Genomic DNA, 24,068 nt, shown 5'->3' on the forward strand with positions numbered 1-24,068 from the left:
ATTTTTGCTTGGGTACAGCGTCGTACAACTGCGTAATTGTCAGTTAAAATGACGCAGTGCCGTTTTGCAAAAAATGGCCTGGTCAGTAAGGGGGAAAATCTTCCGATCTGTAAGTGGTTAAAGGGGGTGTGGTTTAATAGAATCTGAGATGGCTTACATAGTGCAGAATGCAGTAATGTTAAATAGGGAATGTACAGTGCAGAGTGTACGGCGGTGTGTAGTATGTGCAGAAGATGTGTATGGAGTGTATGGAGGTGGGTATTATGTGCAGAAGAGGAGTGCGGAGTGTATGAAGGTGGGTATTATGTGCAGGAGAGCAGTGCAGAAGTTATGTAGGTGGGTATATTATGCAGGTGCGGAGTGCAGAGTTTACAGCGGTGGGTAGTATGTGCAGATTGGTGGCAGTAGGGCAGTAGGCAGTGTCAGTGGTTCTTTTTTTTATTATTTTATTTTTTATTTTTTTACAATTAAATTTTTTAGTATTTTTAAATTTTTTTTTAAATGCTGTTTGGGGGCCAGTGGACAGCGTCAGTAGAGCAATGGACCGTGTCAGAATTTTTTTAATTTTTAAAATTTTTTTACAATTTTATTTTTTTTATTATTTTTTACAATTTATTTTTGTATTTTTTTTCCCACAATGATTGGGGTGGGGGTAGTGGGCAGTGTCAGTAGGGCAGTGGATGGTGTCAGTAGTTTTTTGTTTATATTATTTTATCTATTATTTTTTACAATTTTGTTGTTTATCATTGTTTTTTTTCACAGTGCTTCTGGGGAAGGGGGTGGAGGGCAGGGTGTATGGGGCAGTAGACAGTGTCAGTAGGGCAGTGGACAGTGTCAGTAGAACAGTGGATGGTGTCGGTAGTTTTTTTTTTTTTTTACGTATTTATTTTTTTACAAATTATTATTATTTTTTTTCACAATGCTTTTTTGGGGGAGGGGGTTGGGGCAGTGGACAGTGTCAGTAGGGCAGGGGGAGTGGTGTCAGTAGTTTTTTATTTTATATATTTTTTTACAATTTAATATTTTCATATTTTTTAATCTTTATTGTAATTTATTGTAATTTTTTTTATATCAGCTGTTTGTGGGCTTTAGTGAGATATCAGGGGTCTAAACTGACCCCTGACATCTTCCCTTTGAGACAGAGAAAGAGACTGAGGACAGAGATTCCCCAGTCCCTTTCTCTGCAGCCTCAGCATTGAAAATTAATTAACAGGAGACAGCAGCTACTGATCATTCATAAACTGAAGCAGAGTAAACAGTTTACTATGCTCGGTTATCATAAGACACGGTAACGATCTCTCACTGTGTCCAATTCAGAAAAGGAAGGGTTCAGTAAATTACATATTTACCAGCCCCTTCCGCCGCTATCTATCCTGACACATCCCCCAAGCAGCCAGTGAGAGAGGAGGGATCTGCGAGGGATGAGGGGGAGCGGGGGAGGATGACAAGGAGCTGGAGAAGGACAGGGGACCAAAGGAGCACATGGGAAGCGGAGGAGGAGGACACAGAGAGGGGCAAGAGGAGGAGGACACCAGGAACAGCCAGGGATGATCGGTGCGGTGGGAGGGACAGCTGTAAGCAAAGGTCTCCCTGCATGGCTTTTCAGCTGACAACTGCAGGAGGGAGAGGAGAAGAAGCGTCTGTCAGCTGAAAAGCCATGCAGGAAAATCTTTGCTTACAGCTGTCCCTCCTGCTCCTGATCATCCCCAGCTCTGAACCAGGAGACCATCCATGTGTGCAGGGTGAGTCACAGTGCCCCCCCCCCCTTGGGGGGCCCATGTGCAGTGAACACCCTGAACACATGGATGATGTGCCACTGAGCAGTATATAACAGTCTTGTGAATTCTATCAGTGTCTGGCCGAGCACTGGTTAAAACTTGTAGGAGGAGTTTTCATTGTCCTCTGACTGTCCTATGAGGCTGCATGACCCCTAACCCTCTGTCAGCACAGTGCTGATTGGTCCTGTGCTGAACACATGCACCCTACCAGGAAAAAAAAGAACTCTGTAGCAATACACCAAACAGAGCATATGCAGAGTGCTCCCAAGGCTCTATACTATCGGCAGATGGATTGGGGTCAATAAAAGAAAGGAAGGATCAGAAGACGGGATCAAACAGCCTTTTTACACAATGCGAAGGATTAACCCCTTAGGTTCCACAGTGAGTATAACAAGCACGCTTTACTGCATAGACTGATTTTACTGTTGTTTAGTATCACTTTAAGCCTAGTACACACTAGCATTTTTTTTTCATTCAACCTAGTGGGCTGAACGAAAAAAAAATGAAGAGCTCGCGAGGAGGCAATCCAATGCTAGTACAGTGATCTCCCCCGCTGAGCTATTGTGCTCTGACAGAGGGACTGCCAGAACACACCGATCAGCACTATCGGCCAATAATCGGATACCTTTTTCGGTCATGCTCCTTCGACAGAAGCCAGACTTCCAGCCGTCTTCTGTCAGACCGGCTGCCGTACACACGGGCCGAATGTCGGCTGGATTCTATTGAACTGGCTGATACCGGACCATATTCGGCCCATGTGTATGGGGGTTTAGGTGAATAGGAGATAAAAAGAAAACACCCTACCCCCTTTAACCACCTCAATACTTACATCCCATTCTTGCCCAGACCAATTTTCAGCTTTCAGTGCTCTCACAGTTTGAATGACAATTACTCAGTCATGCAACACTGTACCCATATGAAACTTGCGTCCTTTTTTTCACACAAATAGAGCTTTCTTTTGGTGATATTTAATCACTAGTGGGTTTTTTATTTTTTGTGCTATAAATAAAAAAAGACCGTAAATTTTGTGAAAAAAATTAATTAGTAATTTTTCTTATACTGCTACATATCTTTGGTAAAATAACCCAAATTAGTGTATATTATTTGGTCTTTGTGAAAGTTATAGAGTCTACAAACTATGGTGCCAATCACTGAAAATTGATCACATCTGATCAGGCCTTCAGTATATTAGGTGAATCTCATTTCTTGAGACACAAGTCAGGAAAGTACAAATACCCCCCAAATGACCCATTTTTAGAAAAGCTGTCATTCAAAGGTATTAAGTAGCATGGTGAGTATTTGTCAAATTATCGGGTTATTTCTCACACACAGCATATGCATACAGCAAATTACACCCCAAAATACATTCTGCTACTCTTCCCGAGTATGGCGATACCACATGTGTGAGACTTTTACACAGCCTGGCCACATACAAAGGCCCAACATTGAAGTAGCACCTTCAGGCGTTCTACGAGCATAAATTACATATCTCATTTCTCAACCACCTATTACACTTTTGAAGGCCCTGGAGCACCAGGACAATGGAATTACCCACAAAATGACCCCATTTTGGAAAGCAAACACCCCAAGGTATAATCTATGAGGCATAATGAGTCTTTTGAACGGTTCATTTTTTTCCAGACGTTTTTGGAAAATGTGGAAAAAAAATGAAAACGCATTTTTTTTTACACACAGTTGTCAATTTATAAGATATTTCTAACACATAACATGTATATAGCAAAAATTACACCCCAAAATACATTCTGCTACTCTTCCCGAGTATGGCGATACCACATGTGTGAGACTTTTACACAGCTTGGCCACATACAGAGGCCCAACATTGAAGTAGTACCTTCAGGCGTTTTAGGAGCATAAATTACACATCTCATTTCATTCCTACCTATCACACTTTTGAAGGTCCTTGAGCATCAGGACAATGGAATTACCCACAAAATGACCCCATTTTGGAAAGCAAACACCCCAACGTATATTCTATGAGGCATGAGCTGCAAATAGGTACTTGGTTACTCTGATGGGATGGAGACAGGTACTCGGTTACTCTGATGGACTGTGACAGGTACTCAGGTACTCTGATGTACTGAGACAGGTACTCGGGTACTCAGATGAACTGTGACAGGTACTCATATGGACTGACCGGTACTCAGATGAACTGTGACAGGTACTTTGATGGGTGGTGACAAGTCCTCTTTATTTGGGGGGGGCAATCAATGTGATTGGTGTACACTGTAAGCGGTAACGAGATATTACCGCAATCTCCTTCTCACACACGATCGGTGTGTGAGGAGGAGAACCTGGTAACATTTCATTACCGCGGTTTGTTGACATTTAGTGATCGGCTGTGAAAGGATCACAGCCGATCACATGGTAAACAGCCACCAGCCAATGGCTGTTTATCAGTGTTGGTGATGAGCAGTGTTCCCGAGAACACACCGCCACTGACTTGCACACTCAGCGCGTTTGAGATCGCGTGCATGCGCCGTGCAAAGTGGGGCGGTATCACCTGTGATCGGCCATGACTTCATCACGGCTGATCACATGTAAACAGCCATGCCCAATGGCTGTTCACCCCCTCGGTGGCGAGCGGTGTCCGTGACACGCCGCCACCGAAGGAACGGGGATACGCGCACACGATCGTGTGCATTCCCTGTTTAAATAGAGGGCCGTCATATGACGTCCTCCCAGAACGAGAGCCACGCCGCCTGGCCGTCATATGGTAGCCGGCAGGCGGCAAGCGGTTAAACTTCCTTTACCTTCACTGACTGACCAAATCTTCCTTTACTTGTGTCTCACGTTCTTCCCCTCCCAGACACTGCAGTTCACATTGGAAGGTTTCAGCAACAGAGGCAATGCAGTCAATCCAGTAGTGGGAGATAAAAAAAACTCCCCACTCCCTTAAAGTGGTGTTACTCTGGCTAGTGAATCTAACCATTCTCTCCTCCCAGGTGTCTCTGTTGCTCCTTTATCCAGATTATAGACATCCTAATACAGTGTAGCACCCTCTAGCTTAGTGTGCTAGTGTGTTTTTTTCTGTAGTGTAGGTAAATTGTTTGGCTTGGCTGGCAGCCAAGCCTGTGTGTTTGAATCTGGGTCAGGATAAGTCATTCAGGGAGGCTGGAATGACTCATTGGGCAGCAGCTCTGATACCTACCCCTATTTGCTGGAACTTTGCAGAAACTTCCAGAAGAATGGGAGGGAGGTTAGAAGGAGCTGCCAGGAGTATTGATGAGGGCCCAAACCAATTCCTGGCCAAATGGGCTGGCAGGGGAAGGGACCTTTTAAATAATCAGGGTCAGGCCAGCCGGGGCAGTGGAGTTCAGGTGGAAGTTGGAGATGGAGTGCTGAGGAGGCTATCGGAGGCCCTTCAGGGTGGCCCCCTAACCAGGGTGTGACCTAGGACCCGGGGCTCGGGTGCAAGAGGGATCCTCTCGCAACACACGGAGTCCTGTCCAGTGGCAAGGGAGCAGATGTGAGGACAGCAGGAGCCAGCGAGCACGTCCAGGAGATCTCCAGGGAGAATAAAGCGGTGGCTGGTGAGTGAGACAGTCGGGGAGGACTGAGAGACAGCCTAAAAAGGGGACTGAGGCATGGCAGTCTGAGATGGTTGTAGAGTCAGTCTGGGAGGACTGTGGAAGATTATCCAGGAGTGCTAGTGAAAGGGGCAGCTGCAGTGAGGTGGGCTGGCAGTGTCTGAAGATGTGGTGCTGGGATCAGTAACCACAGGAAGGTAGCTGTACACTGGGACTTTTCTACATACCAAAGGGACCTGCGGTCCCTGCATGTAATGGGCTTTTGCTGGATCTGACAGAGTGCCCTGTCAGATCCCACCTAAACAGTGTTCCAGCGGGGCCTGAGTACTTCTGCAAGCAAGATTTGTGCAGGAGGCAGAAGAGGAGAGTATATGCTGTATAGACTGTATATAGTTGTGTCCCTGAAGAGTTCCTTTTACTGACGAGTCAAGTGGGCATCCCATAATATCCGTATCCCCATCCAAGTTGAATACCTCTAATAAACAAAACAACCTGGCTATGCAGGGTAGGGGATCCCTATTCAGCAGCTGCTCCTACAGGGGTAGCGCTACAACAAATGTGTTACTGACCAGATCACCAGGTAAAACCAGAGGGGAAAACCAAGCCTAAAAACAGAAAATGAATGCATCCACCACATCTAATGATTTGGTAAAGTGCAATAAATTACATATTTGGTTTTGGGTTTAATACCAGTAAAAGTAAAAAAGTAATCTAAAAGGTAATAAAAAAGTTGCAGTCACATAACGATTGGGGACCCGTGTATTATTTCTTTTGAATTGCAGGGTGGGAGGGTCCTTTTTGATGTAGACAACAACCATGGGCTGATACAAATGTCCATTATTTGGGTTCTCAAAGGGCTTGTTCACACGGTTGCTATGGCTTCTACAGTATGAAGAGCCATTTGGTTATCTGTTCTATGCAGTGTGGAGCTGTGTGCAGGCGGCCCGTCTCTGTCAATGGAGAAGGAGCAGGTGTACACAGAAAGTGCACACCCAGGTCTGTACGCCTGTTCCTGCATACCTGTCAAAATCTAAGCTGCAGGTGAGTCCATACGCTGTCTCCATTGACAAAACTGAGTTCCCCCTTAGCAATTTTAGACTCAAGAAGTCCTAAAAGTTCCCAGGTGTACAAACTGTACAATGGAGTGCGAAGTGTAAGAGCTTATGACAGTCTTGACAGACTTGAAACAGTCAGGTTGTTGGTTGGTTTATTTTTTAAAAAATGTCTTTGTTTCTTTTAGGGACATCCTGAAGCAAGGGGGCTCAGCTGTGGACAGTGCTATAGCTGCCCTAATTTGTACCACAGTAATACATCCACAGAGCATGGGTCTGGGAGGTGGTGTCATTTTCACTATTTATAATGCCTCAACGGGTAGGTATCAACCACTGATGCAGTTTGAAACTTTGTTAATGCCAACAAATAAGTGTCATTGCCATTATTTTAATGTTATAAAAATTGAAGACAACTCATAATCACACTGTATGTTCTTCTGTATATATATTCTTCTCTGCAGGAGAAATGGAGGTCATCAATGCACGAGAAACTGTGCCTAGCAGGTCTCCACCCAATCTCACTGAGCAATGCTTCAACCCTGGGTTTGTGAAACCAGGTAAGTACTATAGTCATATCATTTTTTGAAGAAATATAGGAAGGGATTTTAATGGTGCCAAAACACATGACTTTTAATAAAATTATTTTTAATTAAAGTCAACATTTTAAAGAACATAGGGCATACAGTTGCTGCCATAAGAACATTTCATAGAGAGATTGTTTACATACGTAATATACACATATACAAATACTATGTCAATCACAGTGCTTGTTGCTCGACATGTTTCTTTTTTCTGCTTCTTCAGGAGCTGTAAAGCATGTGTAACATATGTATATGTAGCAATCACACTAACGAGCACTACTATGAGTCTTAATGGTTAGCATAAAGAAGAGGACCAGCACCAACAATAGATCGTAGGCAGAGCATGCCAAGGCCAGTGTAGCTTGAAGTTGGTGTCAGATATTTCTCCACAAAGGTATGAGGAGCAAAGTAAACCTGAAGAAGCGGTGGGCGTGGCCTGGACAGCAATGGAGTAAGACGCAGACAGAGTGAGCTCCTCTTGACGAACATCCTTACTACTATCCTGCTCACAAAACAGCCCTTAAAACTATACTGCCAGACAGTGCATAACAGTGGGGAAAGGACCGGCACCATGTCGCCACACTCCAGGGGACACTTACTACAAAGATCGATGAGGTCAAGATCGATATATCCCTGCTTACACAGGACCTTTCTAAAGTAAAGGACCGGGTCACAGAGGCAGAGACTCGCATTGGAGTGGCAGAGGACATACTACACCCCTTAAAGAGGAAGTAAACCCTGATGGGTTTACTTCTTCTATGTTTCCCTGCAAAGATAAACCATAATGGCTACTATGCATCGCATAGTAGCCCATTATGTGTCACTTACCTGACACAGGAGCCTGCGATGTCACCGCTGTCCCCTCTTCCATGAAGCCTCCATCTTCCTTCCAGGTATCGCTGCTCCGGCGCTGTGAGTGGCCGGAGCAGTGATTACATCACTCTGGCGCATGCACGCGGGAGCCGTCAGTGACGGCATGTTAGCCTTCACTAACGGCATGCTCAGTGTGCTTGCACCGTTGTCTATGGCGCGCATGTGCCGTAGACATCGGTGCCCCTTTTTAGGAAAATATCTCCTTAACCTTGTAGGTTAAGGAGATATTTCTTGCACCTACAGGTAAGCCTTAATCTGAACAGACTGAGAAGATGCAATCTCCAGTTCATAGGGCTGCCAGAGAAAACTGAAGGCAACAATCTCACTGAATACCTAGAGTCACTTCTCATTGATCAATATAGCAGGGAAGCTTTCTCTGTCATGTTCCACTTTTAGGCGACCCCTGAAAACTTCCTTCTTCAGAGAAGCCTATCCTGCCTCCATCTAACAACTGCACTATTTTCTCCATTAGCTCATCCCCCACAGCTATTACCCTTTTGTATAACTTGAACCTCCCTCCTAGATTGTAAACTCTAATGAGCAGGGCTCTCTGATTCCCCCATGTATCGAATTGTATTGTAATTGTACTGTCTGCCCTAATGTTGTAAAGCGCTGCGTAAACTGCCGGCGCTATATAAATCCTGTATAATAATAATAATGTTTGCAGTGGAGAGAGCTCACCGCATCCCAGCAAAACCCCCTCCAGTGGGAGCCCCCCCCCCCCCCCCCCCCAAGACCTTTATTGCAAAGTTTCTCAACTTTAAAGACAGAGACAAATCCTGAGAATGTCCAAAAAGAAAGGCAATATTCAGATTGGCAACGGCCATGTGGCAGTCTTCCCTGATTTCTCTAATGAAGTTCAAAAGAGATCCAAGATGTAAAACGGCGGCTAAGGGCACTACATCTCAAGTACGCCATGCTGTTCCCTGCCAGACTAAGGGTGGAAGAAGATGGACATGCACAGTTCTTTGAAAAACCTAAGGTAGCAGCAGCCTGGCTGGATCAGGGCGGATGACGAACTACAACACGCTGACTACAGATAATGAGTGAGTACATCTAACTTTGGCTTTTTGCAGTGGAGGATTTACCCCCCCATAGTTTTCCCCATATCCCCGGTGTCATTTTGCACATGGATCCCCCTCCCCCATAGGACTGCCTGCAAGGGGATGGGGAAGAAGAACACTAAACCATGCTCCACATAAGGGGGGGTAAAAACTACAATCTTTATCTCCTAGGAGAACAATGCGCCCAAATACAGGGCATGCCTGGGCAACAATGTTCTATAACAAAATCTCACATTGTCGAAAAACCAAACCCACCAAGGGACACCGCTGAACTATTTTTAAAAATATTTGCACTCAACTGTCCCAGAATCCTGAACAGCAAGAGACTCGCTCGATTGAAGGACCACTGAATATAGGACTTCACCTGCTCCCTCCTCATGCACTGTGCAGTGAGAAATCACCCCCATCTCACATATACAGCCTATTTTTTCATCACAGCTTCTTTCTTTCATGCTATAACTGGTTCAAGTAGAGCACCTCCAGTCGGTTTGGAAGGCTGGAAGATAGTCCGAACACTGGTTTATGGGTATTGTATGCTTTCACCAAGTTGGGGAGGTGAAAAGCTGCGAGGGAAGGAAAATGCCATATCAGTAGATCAGAGCATTGGGGAACATTGCACCATTGCGCCCAAGGTTACATGTTGGAAGATAAGCCCAAAATTATATGGTTATTGTGTGAATTGTAGTGATGTTATTAAGATGTATATGCATTTTATGTTAGTAAGAGACACCACCCTGCCGGTATATACACCCCCAGTAAGCCATGAATAACGGGGCAGATATTAAATTTATGACATGGAATGTACGAGGTATGTAAGATAAAATTAAACGAACAGCTGTACTAACATATCTTAAAAGACAAAAAGCTGATATTATTGTGTTGGTGGAGACCCATGTTACCGGGCATTTACAGGCGGTGCTGAGGCGCCCCTGGGTGGGATGGGTGTATCATACCACCCATACTAACCTTTCCAGGGGGGGTCACGGTGCTAGTGGCTAAATCCACCCCATTTGAATTGATAGCTGTGGAGACTGACCGGCAGGGTAGGTACATTTTTTTACATGCACTTGTTGGAGGAGCCACCTTGCTCATTATAGCCAGCTATATCCCCCCCCATACAAATCTGATGTGGTTTCAGAGGGCCTAGCGTTTATAGCACAACACCTGACAATACCAGCAATCTGGATGGGGGACTTTAACAAGACAATGTCTCCATCACTAGATCGACCGACACAAATAGAGGACCAACCGGGTGAACCCGCACAGACCAGACTATCCCGCACCATGACAGAGTTTGCCCTAGTGGATGTGTGGAGGCACCACAACCCCTCAACCAGAGCCTACACATATCACTCCACAAGCCATAATACCATGTCTAGAATTGATTTTATACTAGTGTCCCAATCTCTACTACCTAAGGTCACGGGGTCGGGATCGCACCGAGGACGTTATCGGACTATTCCCCTTGCTGGGTGACAATATCTCTGAGGAGTGCCCCCCCTGTACACACATACAAACTAAACCCCCACTGGCTAGCGGCCCTCACAGACCACGACTCCATTGAAAGAGAGATAAAATACTTTCTAGACAGACCTGGAAACAGTGGTGTATTTAGGTTTTGTGCTGCCCTAGGCCTGACTAAACGCATGCACCCCCCTAATTTAAATACGACCCACCCCATCCTGCCTAGGCCACACCCCTTCCTGTTTAAGACCCACCCTATCATCTGTAAACAACACCCCTTCCTCTTTAGGCTCATTTGGCACCTTTCAGGGGGGAACGGGTACCTGTTTCTGACAGGTACCCTTCCCCATTTCTGGGAGACTGCGCTGTCCCCTCTGAAGTTTGCCCCCCCTCCTCCTTCCTCCACTTGGCCATTCAGAAAGTGCAACGCGCTTCGCACATGTGCAGTAGGGAACCGGTCGGTTTCCCTTACCATGAATGATAGTGGCAAAACCCGAGAGCCAATCCGAAAATCGGCTGAGGTGTCGACTTCGCTGGATCCCTGGACAGGTAAGTGTTCTAATATTAAAAGTCAGCAGCTACAGTATTTTTAGCTGCTGAGTTTTAATGCTATCACGGGGGGTCTCACTGTGCCCATCAATTGCAGCCTCACTGTGCCCCATCAAACGCAGTCACTGTGCCCATCAAATGCAGCCACTGTGCCCATCAAATACAGCCACTGTGCCCATCAAATGCTGCCACTGTGCCCATCAGTTGCAGCCACTGTGCCCATCAATTGCAGCCACTGTGCCCCATCAATTGCAGCCACTGTGCCCCATCAATTGCAGCCACTGTGCCCCATCAATTGCAGCCACTGTGCCCCATCAATTGCGCCCCATCAATTGCAGCCACTGTGCCCCATCAATTGCAGCCACTGTGCCCCATCAATTGCAGCCACTGTGCCCCATCAATTGCAGCCACTGTGCCCCATCAAACGCAGCCACTGTGCCCCATCAAATGCAGCCACCATGCCCCATCAAGTGCAGCCACTGTGCCCATCAAACGCAGCCACTGTGCCATCAAACGTAGCTACTGTGCCATCAAACGCAGCCATTGTGCCCTCAAACGCAGCCACTGTGCCCATCAAACGCAGCCACTGTGCCATCAAACGTAGCCATTGTGCCATCAAACGCAGCCATTGTGCCCTCAAACGCAGCCACTGTGCCATCAAACGCAGCCACTGTGCCCATCAATTGCAGCCACTGTGCCCATCAAACGCAGCCATTGTGCCATCAAACGTAGCCATTGTGCCATCAAACGCAGCCACTGTGCCATCAAACGTAGCCATTGTGCCATCAAACGTAGCCATTGTGCCATCAAACGCAGCCATTGTGCCCTCAAACGCAGCCACTGTGCCATCAAACATAGCCATTGTGCCATCAAACGTAGCCATTGTGCCATTAAACGCAGCCATTGAGCCATCAAACGTAGCCATTGTGCCCATCAAATGAAGCCACCGTGCCCATCAAACGCAGCCACTGTGCCCATCAAATGAAGCCACCATGCCTATCAAACGCAGCCATTGTGCCATCAAATGTAGCCATTGTGCCCTCAAATGCAGCCACTGTGCCCATCAAATGCTGCCACTGTGCCCATCAAATGCAGCCACTGTGCTATCAAATGCAGCCACTGTGCCCATCAAATGAAGCCACCGTGCCCATCAAATGCAGCCATTGTGCCATCAAACGTAGCCATTGTGCTCTCAAACGCAGCCACTGTGCCCATCAAATGAAGCCACCGTGCCCATCAAATGCAGCCATTGTGCCATCAAACGTAGCCATTGTGCCCTCAAATGCAGCCATTGTGCCCATCAAATGCAGCCACTGTGCCCATCAAATTCTGCCAGTGCCCATCAAATTCTGCCAGTGCCCATCAAATGCTGCCAGTGTCCATAACACTGATATACTTTATTAAAACACTGTACCTGCTGTCCTGGGGGTTTCCCTCGTGCTCCTCTCTCTCCTCCTGACGTCACAGCCCCAGGGCCGAGGAGAAGATGCAGTGCAGGGGAGGGTAGGCGGAGCTTAAGGCTCCACCTGTTGCTTATGGGGGCGCGAGTGACACGCCGCCCCCCCCGCATGAGATAAAGCCCCCCCACCCGTCTTGCTGATTCCCGGCTCCCGCTGCCGCCTCCCGCACACTTGCAGCCCACGGCGGCCGGCTTTCTGTAGCGGCGCTGTGGTGTATGGGCGTGCTTCTCAGAGAGTAGGGGGGCGTGAGATACACGCCCCCATCCTCTGCCAAGCACGCCCATACACCACAGCGCCGCTACAGAAAGCCGACTGCCGTGGGCTGCAAGTGTGCGGGAGGCGGCAGCGGGAGCCGGGAATCAGCAAGACGGGTGGGGGGGGCTTTATCTCATGCGGGGGGGCGGCCCTTTTTGCCGCCCCCCGCAAAGTGCCGCCCTAGGCCTAGGCCTTGTCGGCCTAGGCCAAAACACAGCCCTGCCTGGAAACCCACCCTCCCTAAACACAGTCTGGGATGAATTTAAAGTACAGGCCCTCTGGATTCTTTCCACCAGAACAAACAGACTTAAACAGTTGTCTAATCTTATCCTACAACTAACAACTGATAAGCTGCAAGAGTTGGAAACAACTTATAACTCCAATCCCACCCCTGAAAATTACAGTCCCGCATGGTAACACAATTGTGCACTGAAAAGGCCAAACAAAGTATATTTTTCTGCAAGCAAAGAGTTTATGAGCAGAGCAGGGGGAGAGAGCAGCCAGGTTATTAGCCTATATAGCCCATATGGACGATAGGCCTCCGGTAGTAGTCCCCCTAAAAGACACTGAGGGAAATAACATTACAGACCCCTCCCAAGTAGCATCCCTGTTCCTACAATTCTATAAAAACCTTTATAAATCCCATACCACACATACACAAAGGGAACTTCAAGCGTATTTAAATACAATTCAATTCCCCAGATTAAAACCAGAACAAGTAAAACTACTAGATGCACCCATAACCCCACAGGATATCACCGACGCAATTGCCCAATTGACTAAGTCTAAAGCTCCCGGACTAGATGGTCTGTCCCTGGAGTTCTATGCAACCTACGCAGAAACACTCATACCTAAACTTAAGGCTCTCTATCAATCTACATTTGACACAAACCTACTCCCCCCATCCATGCAGGAGGCCCAAATAATCATACTTCTCAAGCCGGGCAAAGACCCCCACTACCCTGAGTCATATAGGCCTATTTCACTTCTCCAAGTTGATATTAAGATACTAACTAAAATACTGGCCAGTCGATTGAACACAGCTATACTCACGTTAATACATCCTGACCAAACAGGCTTTATGCCAGGAAAAAACACTGCCATGAATATCAGGAGATTATACATGAATATACAGGCCCAACGTGACAATTCCGGGAACCAGGGTAGTGGTAGCACTAGACACTGCCAAAGCCTTCGATTCCGTAGAGTGGCCATGGCTATGGGAATGCTTTTATAACTACGGCTTTGGTCCACAGTTTGTGAAGTGGGTTAAGCTTCTCTATAAGACACCTAAGGCAAGGGTATTTGTCAACGGCTGGCTTTCGGAGCAGTTATTATTATTTCAGTTACTTATATAGCGCCGTCAATTTACGCAGCACTTTACATATACATTGTAAATTGACATCAGTCCCTACCCTCAAGGAGCTTACAATCTAAGTTCCCACTGGAAAAGGGTACAAGACACGGATGTCCCCTGTCCCCCCTACTGTATGCCCTGGCAGCTGAGCCACTGGCAATTGCCATTAGAGCAGACACTAACATAAAGGGACTGAGGAGAGGACACACAGTAGATAAAAAAAGGTCTATATGCTGATGATACTATTCTGTATTTGCCAGACCAGGGACCTTCACTACAGGCCGCTCTTGAAATCGTTGAAAAAATGGGTAGTTATTCGGGACTATGCATCAACTGGGATAAATCCCAAATCCTCCCACTGGACATCTTCCCCCCCCAAAACAAACCCAACTTTACCATTATCTAGAGTATCCAAAATTAAGTATCTGGGGGTGGAGGTCACAAGGACCTTGACGGACTACATACATCTGAATGTCACACCCCTGTTCGACTTGATAAAGTCCAAAACCCAGACGTGGTCCAGGCTGCCACTAGGGGTGATGGGACATATAAATATAATAAAAATGATCTTGTTACCCAAAATACTCTATATGGTTTGGCATGCTCCTCTCTATAACCCTTTGAAAGTCTTTAAACAAATGGAAGCCATTATAAACTCATTTGTATGGGGAAATGGCAGACACAAACTGGCCTGGCATGTTCTAAAGAACCCTACGGATATGGGAGGAGTGTCTCTCCCTACAAGATTATTAGTTGGCAGCTCAGCTCTCCCATATATATCACTTTAACAAAGTGGAAATGCAGCGCTATAGATCACTAGTATGTAATAAACTGGGTCACCCAGCTTTCACCCCGCTCCAAGCTATCCTCCGAGGGAAACAAATAACTAAAAAATTCCCAAGGTATAATATGGGAATGCTAATCCATCATCAAAGAGTATGGCAAATCACACTGAAAAAGCAAAACTCTAGGAAAATTCACACCCCACTATGGTTCAACAAACACCTACCTGAGCTAGAATCTATCTCAAACTCGACAGTATGGGCTACACACGGCATAATACACCTTCATCAGGTATTATCTAACTCCAGACTCAAGCAGTTTCAAACACTTAAGAAAGATTATACACTCCCTAATCAGATGTCTTTTAAGCATCTAAAACTTCGCCATGCATTAAAAACACAATGACCAAATATGGAGATAGTGTCAGACTCCCCGCCAGTTCTAGAAATAATAATGGGAGAGGAACCCTCTAAAATCATATCGACCTTATATCTAAAGATCAGAAATCGTAGGTCAATTGCCATTGCACAAAAGCCGAGAGTGAAATGGGGAAAAGACATAGGCACCATAGGGGAGGAAGACTGGGATGAAATAATGGAAGGGACTAGACTGACGTCCCCTAAGTTGTCCGACAGACTGACACAGATTTACATTGTACAGAAAGCTTACCTGACCCCTTTGAAAAAGGCAAAATTCCTTAGTACATATGACCCGACATGCGATCTATGCCATGCAGCACCAGGCATGTTCTTCCACCTTATATGGAGTTGCCCAAATATTCAGACATATTGGACGCAGATTGTTGAGTTCTTACATCACAATATGGGATCTCCAGTAGTGTTAGACCCCAAACTATGTCTCCTGGGACTCCTGCCAGACGCCGAAATTGACAAATTTATTTATTTTATTTATTTCAGGTACTTATATAGCACCGTCAATTTACGCAGCGCTTTACATATACATTATATATTCACATCAGTCCCTACACCCTCAAGGAGCTTACAATCTAAGGTCCCTAACTCACATTCATACATACTAGGGCCAATTTAGACAGGATCCAATTAACCTACCAGCATGTCTTTGGAGTGTGGGAGGAAACCGGAGTACCCGGAGGAAACCCACGCAGGCACAGGGAGAACATGCAAACTCCAGGCAGGTAGTGTCGTGGTCGGGATTCGAACCAGCAACCCTTCTTACTGCTAGGCGAGAGTGCTACCCACTACACCACTGTGCCTCCCCGACAAATACCAAGCTACATTTTTAAATGAAACTCTGTTTATGGCACGTAAGGGAATAGCTAAGGTATGGATGCAGGCTCAGCCTCCCTCCATACGCCAATGGAAGAAGGACGTTAAAGGGGTTGTAAAGGTTCAAGTTTTTTCACCTTAATGCATTCTATGCATTAAGGTGAAAAAACATTCGACAATACCGGCCCCCCCAGCCCCCCAGTTTTACTTACCTGAGCTCATTCACCTGCTGCGCTCGCCCCCGATGTCCTCTTAGAGTGGATGGATTGAAAGCAGCGCAACCATTGGCTCTTGCTGCTGTCAATCACATCCAATGATGCGGCGCGCTGGGGGGCGGGGCCGAGTGATACAGTGAGTAGCTATAGCCGCCGGCTGTATCATGGGAGCGCGCCCGCAAGAACTAACCACCATGCAAGAAAGCTCGCATGAAGGTGATTAGTTCTTGTGGCCACTCTGTGCAAAACGAGCTGCACAGTTGAGGTAAGTATAACATGTTTGTTTTTTTTTTTGTTTTTTAATTGTCTTTACAACCCCTTTAATGATGCAATACCATTCAAAAAATTAGTCTATACCCATAGAAGGTGTGCACATAAGTACTCAAAGGTATGGGATAGATGGCTAGAGGATGGGGAAACATGTGCCTAAAATATTCCAAATCCTGTAATCAGGCCTACCCAGATGTGAGTAGAATGTGGCTGTCCCATGAAGATGTAAGCTATGAAAATCTTAATCAGAAATATATTGGTAGCAGAATGACAGGAAGTCTCTTATACACTGGTTCTTTTTACTTTCACAAACTTGTGCCTTAACATGTATGTACAAAGAATCTCACACAAAATGGTTGTTGTAATGTATGTTTTTTTTTTTTTTTTAATTCTATACAAGCAAATACTTTGTAAAATGACTATTATCCAAATAAAGTTGGCTTTTTCCAATTAAAAAAAAAAACCCAAAGAAGCAGAAAAACGAAACATGTCGAGCATCAAGCACAGTGATTGACATAGTTTGTATATGTGCATGTTACATGTGTAAACAATCTCTCTATGAAATGTTCTTGTGGGAGCAACTGTATGCCCTATGTTCTTTTAGATTTTGGTTCTAATAAAAATGATTTTATAAAAATTCATGTGCTTTGGCACCATTAAAATCCCTACCTACCTTTCTTCAAAAATTATATTTTTTCTGGGACGAAGGTGCCTTTGATCTGTGGAAGTAGGTGACGTATCCAGAGAATTGAATACTATAGTCATAGTGAAGAGGGTCTTTAGTTGCAATATAGATAAGCCATATGTCTAGGATAAACCCAGGAGAAAGGGTCAAAACATACCAAAAGAGGCATGCTATTTATTTAGAGCATATTTGTTTACATTTCCTCTGGAAACATCAAATCTTTTTTTTTTTTTTTTTTTACTGAGCTCTGCACCGTGGTGCTTAGTAGATTAAAAGTTATTTGTGAAATTGCTGCACAAACACGTGCACAAAGGGTACAGAATAGGATCAGCCTCCGAAGAGAAAAGCCCTCAATCTAAACAAAGTGCGTCCAGCTGCAATCACTGAAAGTACCGTAATTGCTGACTGTACAAACAGTCACAAACAGCTGCGACTGCTGACAACCTGTCATTGAAGAGTACGGGCTCAACGCCCACCGCTAGCTGCTCACATCTGTGAAACACTGCAACAGGAATCAACTGCATTTAGCTGTGTTTGCAAACTGTGAATGGGTTTGGTTCTCTGTGAAGCCATGCTCAAAATGTAGGCAGGTGCAGTCTACTGTCTCCACAGCAGGTGGTGCTCTTCCGCAGCAGCACTGCAGGTGGAAAGTAAGTCAAAAAGGACATGGTTCCTTTATGATTTCCTGGGTCACTGGGGAAGCTATCCCTTTTGATGCTGCCACCTCGTGTGACTCTAGCACCCATATTGTCTCATGACAATAGACATGAGCAGAACAAAAAAATTATTTAGTTTCTATTCGTTATTTACATTAAATTTGTTTAGTTAAGTTTAATTCGGTTTTTAAATTTTGTTTTGTTTATTCAAATTCGAATCGATTTGAATTTTCCAAATTCAAATTCCATTTGGATTCTATTCTATTCTATTTTTATATTCTTTTCTGTTCTATTCTTTTTTTATATTCAAGTTTGAAAATTTTGAATTTCGAAAGATGGTTATATTGTTGTAGTCATTCTATTTTATTCAATTCTATTCTTTTCTATTCTATTATTTTCTATTATATGCTATTATTTTCTATTATGTTCCATTCAAATTTAATTTATTCTAAATTCGAATTTCAGAGGATGGTTATATTCTTTCTATTTTATTCTATTCTATTGTTTTGTTCCATTCTATTCTATTCTATTCTTTTTTTTTATTATCAATTTTCTTTTTATTAAATATATTAAAAGAAACACATAATATACATCATACCACCTTCAAAATACATACATTAATAACTCGCTTTACCTAACAATAAATAGTTTTGATGATATCCTCTACTTCCCTATTTTAAAAGAATCAGCTTAGAAAAATTTCTATTACCCACACATACCTCAATCCATTCAACCACACCTAAAAAAAAAAAAAAACCCTCAATTTATAAGTTTTCTGTTCCCTTCCAATTATAAGTATTCTAACACTGAGGACCGAAATTCATCCAATTTTTTCCATATTTCTGGCACCTGGCCCATTACATACCCTTCCTCTCTAATCTGTTTTTCCATATATTGAATTTCGTTCATTTCACACATCCATTCCAACACAGTTGGATTAATTGTTTATTTCCATTTTCGTGCTATTAATGTTCTAGCTGCAGTTGTCATGTGGTGAAGAATATCTATCCTAGCTACTCTTGTTGAGTCTGATGTAAGGGAAAATAACGAGGTGTTTATATTTGGTCTCATTTCTACTCCTGTCACTTTCTGATAGATCGCAAATACTTTATCCCAGAAGCTCCTCACGCCTTGACATCCGTACCATACGTGATCCATAGTCCCTCTTTCTACCTTACATCTCCAACAAGTTTCTGTATTATCTTTGTTAATTATATTTAAAGCTACTGGGCTCCAATATCATCTCATTGCAATCTTATAATTTCTTTCTTGATATTTGATAGCTATAGATGATTTATGTATTGTTTCAAAGATTTTCTCCCATTCCTCTTCTGATATAGAGATTTCTAATTCCTTTTCCCATTTCTTCATACCTGTTAATTCTCTAAGGGAACCGGAAGGGAGTAATAGAATATATATGTTTGATAATTTTTTAGTTGGTTCCTGTTCCGCTACTAATATTTTTTCGAATTTTGTTTTTGGTCTATTTATCAGCGGTATTTTTGACTAATTGTTTTTAATTGATAATATTGTAACCATTTACTTTTATATTCAGGTCCCAAGTCCTGCAATTTTGGTAGTTTACCATTCACTAGAATCTGCTCCACCCTGGCGTTCTCCAATATATTCCATTTTAAATAATTTGTGGTTTCTAAAGCTGGCGGAAATTCAGGGTTGGAGAACAAAGGTGTCATAGGTCCGATCCTAGTGGAAAGCTTACCCTTATTTATTACAGTATCCCATATTTTTAATGTAGCATGTACAAAGATTGTTAATTCTTTTTTTTCCGGTCTTAAGTGGGGTTTTATCCATGGCAGAAATCTTAGTTGTGGTCCTATTAATTCCTCTTCTAGATTTACCCGTTGTTTAGTTTCCTTATTATGATACCAATCAATAATGCTAGTTAATGATGCTGCTTGTAAGTATTTTGAAAAATCTGGTAATGCTAGACCTCCATTTCCTTTAGTTCTAATTAAAATTTCTCTCTTTATTCGAGGGGCTTTATGAGCCCATATAAAGTTCACTAATGCTTTTCTTAATTCCAGCATTCATTTCTTAGGAGGGACTAGGGGAACTGTCTGAAAAATATATAATATCTTTGGCAAAATATCCATTTTTATTATATTAATTCTTCCCATCCATTAATATGTTATTTTATCATATTTTTGCAATAATTTAATTACTTTTCGGATCGTCGCACTGTAATTCCTGTAAACTCCTGCAGTTGATCGTAATTAACTTTAAAGTTACTCACTTCCCCAAATCTTTTAAATTCTTTTATTAAATTTGTTATAATAGGATTAGTTACATATAATAACAAATCATCTGCATATACAGCTGTCTTATATTCTATATCCTTGACCTTTACCCCATTAATATCTTTATTTTTTCTTATTTCCATGATTAGATCTTCCATTACCAGTATATATAACAAAGGAGACAGGGAACATCCCTGTCGGGTTCCATTTGATATTTTTATATATTCTGATAATATTCCGTTTGTTCTTACCTTAGCTCTTGAATTGGAGTACAATGCAACGATCCTACTAAGCATTTTTGGACCCATTCCTATCTGAACTAATGTTTCCTCTAAGAACCGCCATTCCACTCTATCAAAAGCTTTATCCGCATCAACAGCCAGAAGACATGACGGGATGGCGGTTCTCTGAGCATGCTCCACCAATGTGCAACTTTTTATAATATTATCTCTAGTTTCTCTTCCTTTCGTGAACCCAGTTTGGTCTAACTTAATATATCTGGGTAAGATAGGTGTTAACCTTTTTGCGATAATTTTTGAATATATTCTTATATCTATGTTGGTCAGGAAGATTGGTCTGTAGTTATTACATAATCTGTGATCTTTCTCTGGCTTTGGTATTAATATTATATGAGCTTCGGTACTTTGTGGGACAAAGATTTGAGTGTTGGATATAGAGTTAAATGTTTTTTTAAGAATAGGTATAATTAAGTCCTGGAATGCTTTATAGAATCTGGAAGTATAACCGTCCGGACCCGGGCTTGTTGAATCTCTTCTGATGATATTTCTTTTTCCAGATCCTCAATTGTTTCCTCAGGAAATCTAGGTAAAGTTGTTTCCACTTTCTAATCTCTTCCCCATTCTTTTCCTTTTCTTTATTTCCTTGTTGTGTATTAATGTTATACAATTTGGAGTAGTATGTGTGAAACGTTTTAGATATTTCTATTGGATCATACGTTAGGTCCCCATTTGTTTTTAGGATTTTTTACTATGGAGGTCATGGGCTGTTGGTCTTTTAGTGTTTTAGCGAGTATTTTCACAGTTTTATTTCCATATTGATACCATTGTGTTCTGTTTTTATTCCTAACTCGAAGGGATTCCTCATCAAGCACAGCCTGTAATTCCATTTGTTTATTTTTTAAAGTTATTACATCACATGAGTCAATACTCTGTTTATGTTTTTTTTTCCAAGTTCTCAATTTCTATCATCAACTGAAGTTTCTTTTGCTCTTTTTCTTTTTTTAATCTTGAGCTGTGCTTGATGAGTAGTCCCCGTAGCACACATTTCAATGCTTCCCATTGCATGGGAATTGTTGTTTCATCTTATTCGTGTATTAATAAGAATTCTTTTATTGCTTCACGGATATCGCCTTCACATTCTTTATCTTTAATTAAATTATCATTTAACCTCCATGTCCCCCTCGCTTTTTTATGTTCACTTATCCTAAACTCCAAGTATATCGGGGTGTGATCTGACCATAAGAATCCACCAATATCTGTTGAAGGAGTCAACATCATACCGGATCGATTAATGAAAAAGTAGTCTATTCTATGATATGAATCATGTATATTTGAATAGTATGAATAATTTTTTTCCGTTTGATGTTGAGCCCTCCAAATATCTACCAATTGATACCTCCCCAATAGAGCTTTAAATTCCTTTAATTGACTGTTCTTTCTATGCGTATGGGTGTTGGTAGTGTCCATTTTTGTGTCCATTATAAAATTAAGGTCACCTCCCACTATTATTATTCCTTCCGCTTTCGCCATTGCATTCAGTAAAAAATTCTTCCCACATTCAATTTGACCGTAATTTGGTAGATAAAGATTAATAATTGTAAAAAAATTTCCATATATCATTACCTTTATAACCAAGGATCTACCATCCTTACCCTTATAATTTTGTAATATTTGGTGGGGTATATCCCTGTGGAACGCAATAGATACACCTCTTGATTTGGAGTATGAAAATGTGTCGTGGATCCAAGTAACATAATTCCTATTGTTTATTTTCGGAATGTGATCTGAACGAAAATGTGTTTCTTGAAACAAAATGATATCTGTCTTTTGTTTATGAAATGAATTTAGGATTTAGTTTCTTTTTGCAGGAGAGTTAAGGCCTCTTGTATTGAAAGAGCAGAATTTAACCCCCCCCATTTAGAAATATGGAGAGGGGAGATTGAACAAGAAGAAAAAAAAAAAACACACTCACAAAATATTCCTCACCACTAACACTAGCCTGTCTCAACCAATCCCTCACCACCCGAGCTTTGCAAATCACCTCACTTAATACTCATTCAACCACATAAACCTAACACTCTAACCTATATCTATATCTATCTTGACTTCTAAAAAGTCTGTCTTACTAAAGTAAGTTCCCTACTGAGGGGAAAACGGGGCTGCTGTTTCAGATCTGCAGCCCGTCCGTTTACCACATGCCGCATTTCTATTTCCTTATATTCATTTTTTGAACAGTCTACTGCTTTACCTTGGTTTCTTCTTTTAGTCTACTACTGTTGTGAACTATATATACACATTAATTCCTCTTATTATCTCTATATTATCCCCTCTCAACTTCCATTGAAGCACATGGAATATCGGGAGGAGGGTAGGGACTGGGGCCAAAAAGGGGGGGAGGGGTGGAAAAAATTTTTTCCCACCATATCACATCAACTCTCATTACCCAAATCGTCAGTCACCTCCCTCCCATCCCCCCCCCAAGACCCCATTAACCATTGTGTTAAGTTTATGATTATCATAAAATTACCCCTATAATATACAGTAAAACAAAGTGCATATAAATATAAAACATGATGTTAATTTAGGTGTACACATTAACAAAAAAAAAAAAAAAACCCAGATCACATTACCACGTCTGTCCACTCCCTCCCCTCCCTCCCAAACCCCCCCCCCCCCAGCCAACACTACCCCAAGTGCAAAAAAAAAATTTTTTATATAAATTACCATGTATTATTTCCCCAACACCACCCTATTATATTTATTCATGTGTTGTAAAATATGTTAATGTCTCACATAAATATTAATTGAGATCTATTTAATTTTATCTAGCCCTAAAATGGATGTGTGTTACAATATATATGTGTAAGTCCTAAGTGTTAGTATATGTGTAATTATAAGTGTAAATATCAAAATGTATAGCATATATTTGTTGCATAAATGTGTTTACAATATTGAAAATGAATAACATCCCTACCATACCATTCGACCCCCCCTCCCCAGACCCTCCCCCCTCTCCCCCCTCTCCCCCCTCCCAACCATCCAGTCTCAATTATTGTCTTCCTAAGGATTCCTAAATGTGTTCATATATGTCTTGGGCCAATCTGGTAATTTTACATCCGGGAGTTGTAAAGTTTCCAGGAATTTCGGTAAGTCCTCCAGATCCCTATATGTTGCTGTTATTCCTTCATGTTGAACTTGCAGTTGGAATGGAAATTTCCAATGATATTGAAAGTTTTTCTCTGTTAATTGCTCCAGGAGGGGTTTTAAGGCTCTTCTCTTAACTAATGTATGTTTAGATAGATCCTAAAGGAATATTAATTGTGTCACTTCAAATTGGACATTTTTATTCTGTCGTGCGGCCAACATGATTTTATTCTTGGTTTGGACATCCTGCAGATAACATCCCTTTGTTTACTAAGAGCTGGCCTTCTTGAACCCATCCCTCTATGTGCTCGACCAATTATTAGGTCGTTTAATGTTGGGTTCTGAATCATTTCCTGGAATATCTTCTGCAGTGTTGTTATCAAATCCTTTGAGCTCACATCTTCAGATAAACCTCTAATTCTAATGCTGTTTCTCCTTATTCTGTTTTCCTGTTCATCTATGACCTTTCTGACTTGTTTTAAATGTTTATCTTGTTCTTGCATTTTTCCTTTTACTTGTATCAACTCTTGCTCAATGTTTGTCACTCTTGCATCTATTATACCCACTTTTTCTTGTGTGTTTTGCGTAGA

At 42.6% G+C, this 24,068-nt stretch overlaps 1 protein-coding gene across 4 annotated transcripts in view; it reads left to right on the forward strand.

The window, feature by feature from the left end:
- GGT5 (gamma-glutamyltransferase 5) overlaps positions 1 to 24,068 on the forward strand; it is a 173,920-nt gene that overhangs the window by 64,393 nt on the left and 85,459 nt on the right. For all 4 annotated transcript variants that reach the window (XM_073629222.1, XM_073629223.1, XM_073629224.1 and 1 more), the window contains 2 exons: positions 6,567 to 6,697; positions 6,840 to 6,935. In XM_073629222.1, coding sequence (XP_073485323.1) covers positions 6,567 to 6,697; positions 6,840 to 6,935 — 227 coding nt within the window. Of the gene's footprint in view, positions 1 to 6,566; positions 6,698 to 6,839; positions 6,936 to 24,068 lie in introns of those variants that run through there.

Source organism: Aquarana catesbeiana, linkage group LG01, assembly GCF_042186555.1.
Source record: "Aquarana catesbeiana isolate 2022-GZ linkage group LG01, ASM4218655v1, whole genome shotgun sequence".
NCBI lineage: Eukaryota > Metazoa > Chordata > Amphibia > Anura > Ranidae > Aquarana > Aquarana catesbeiana.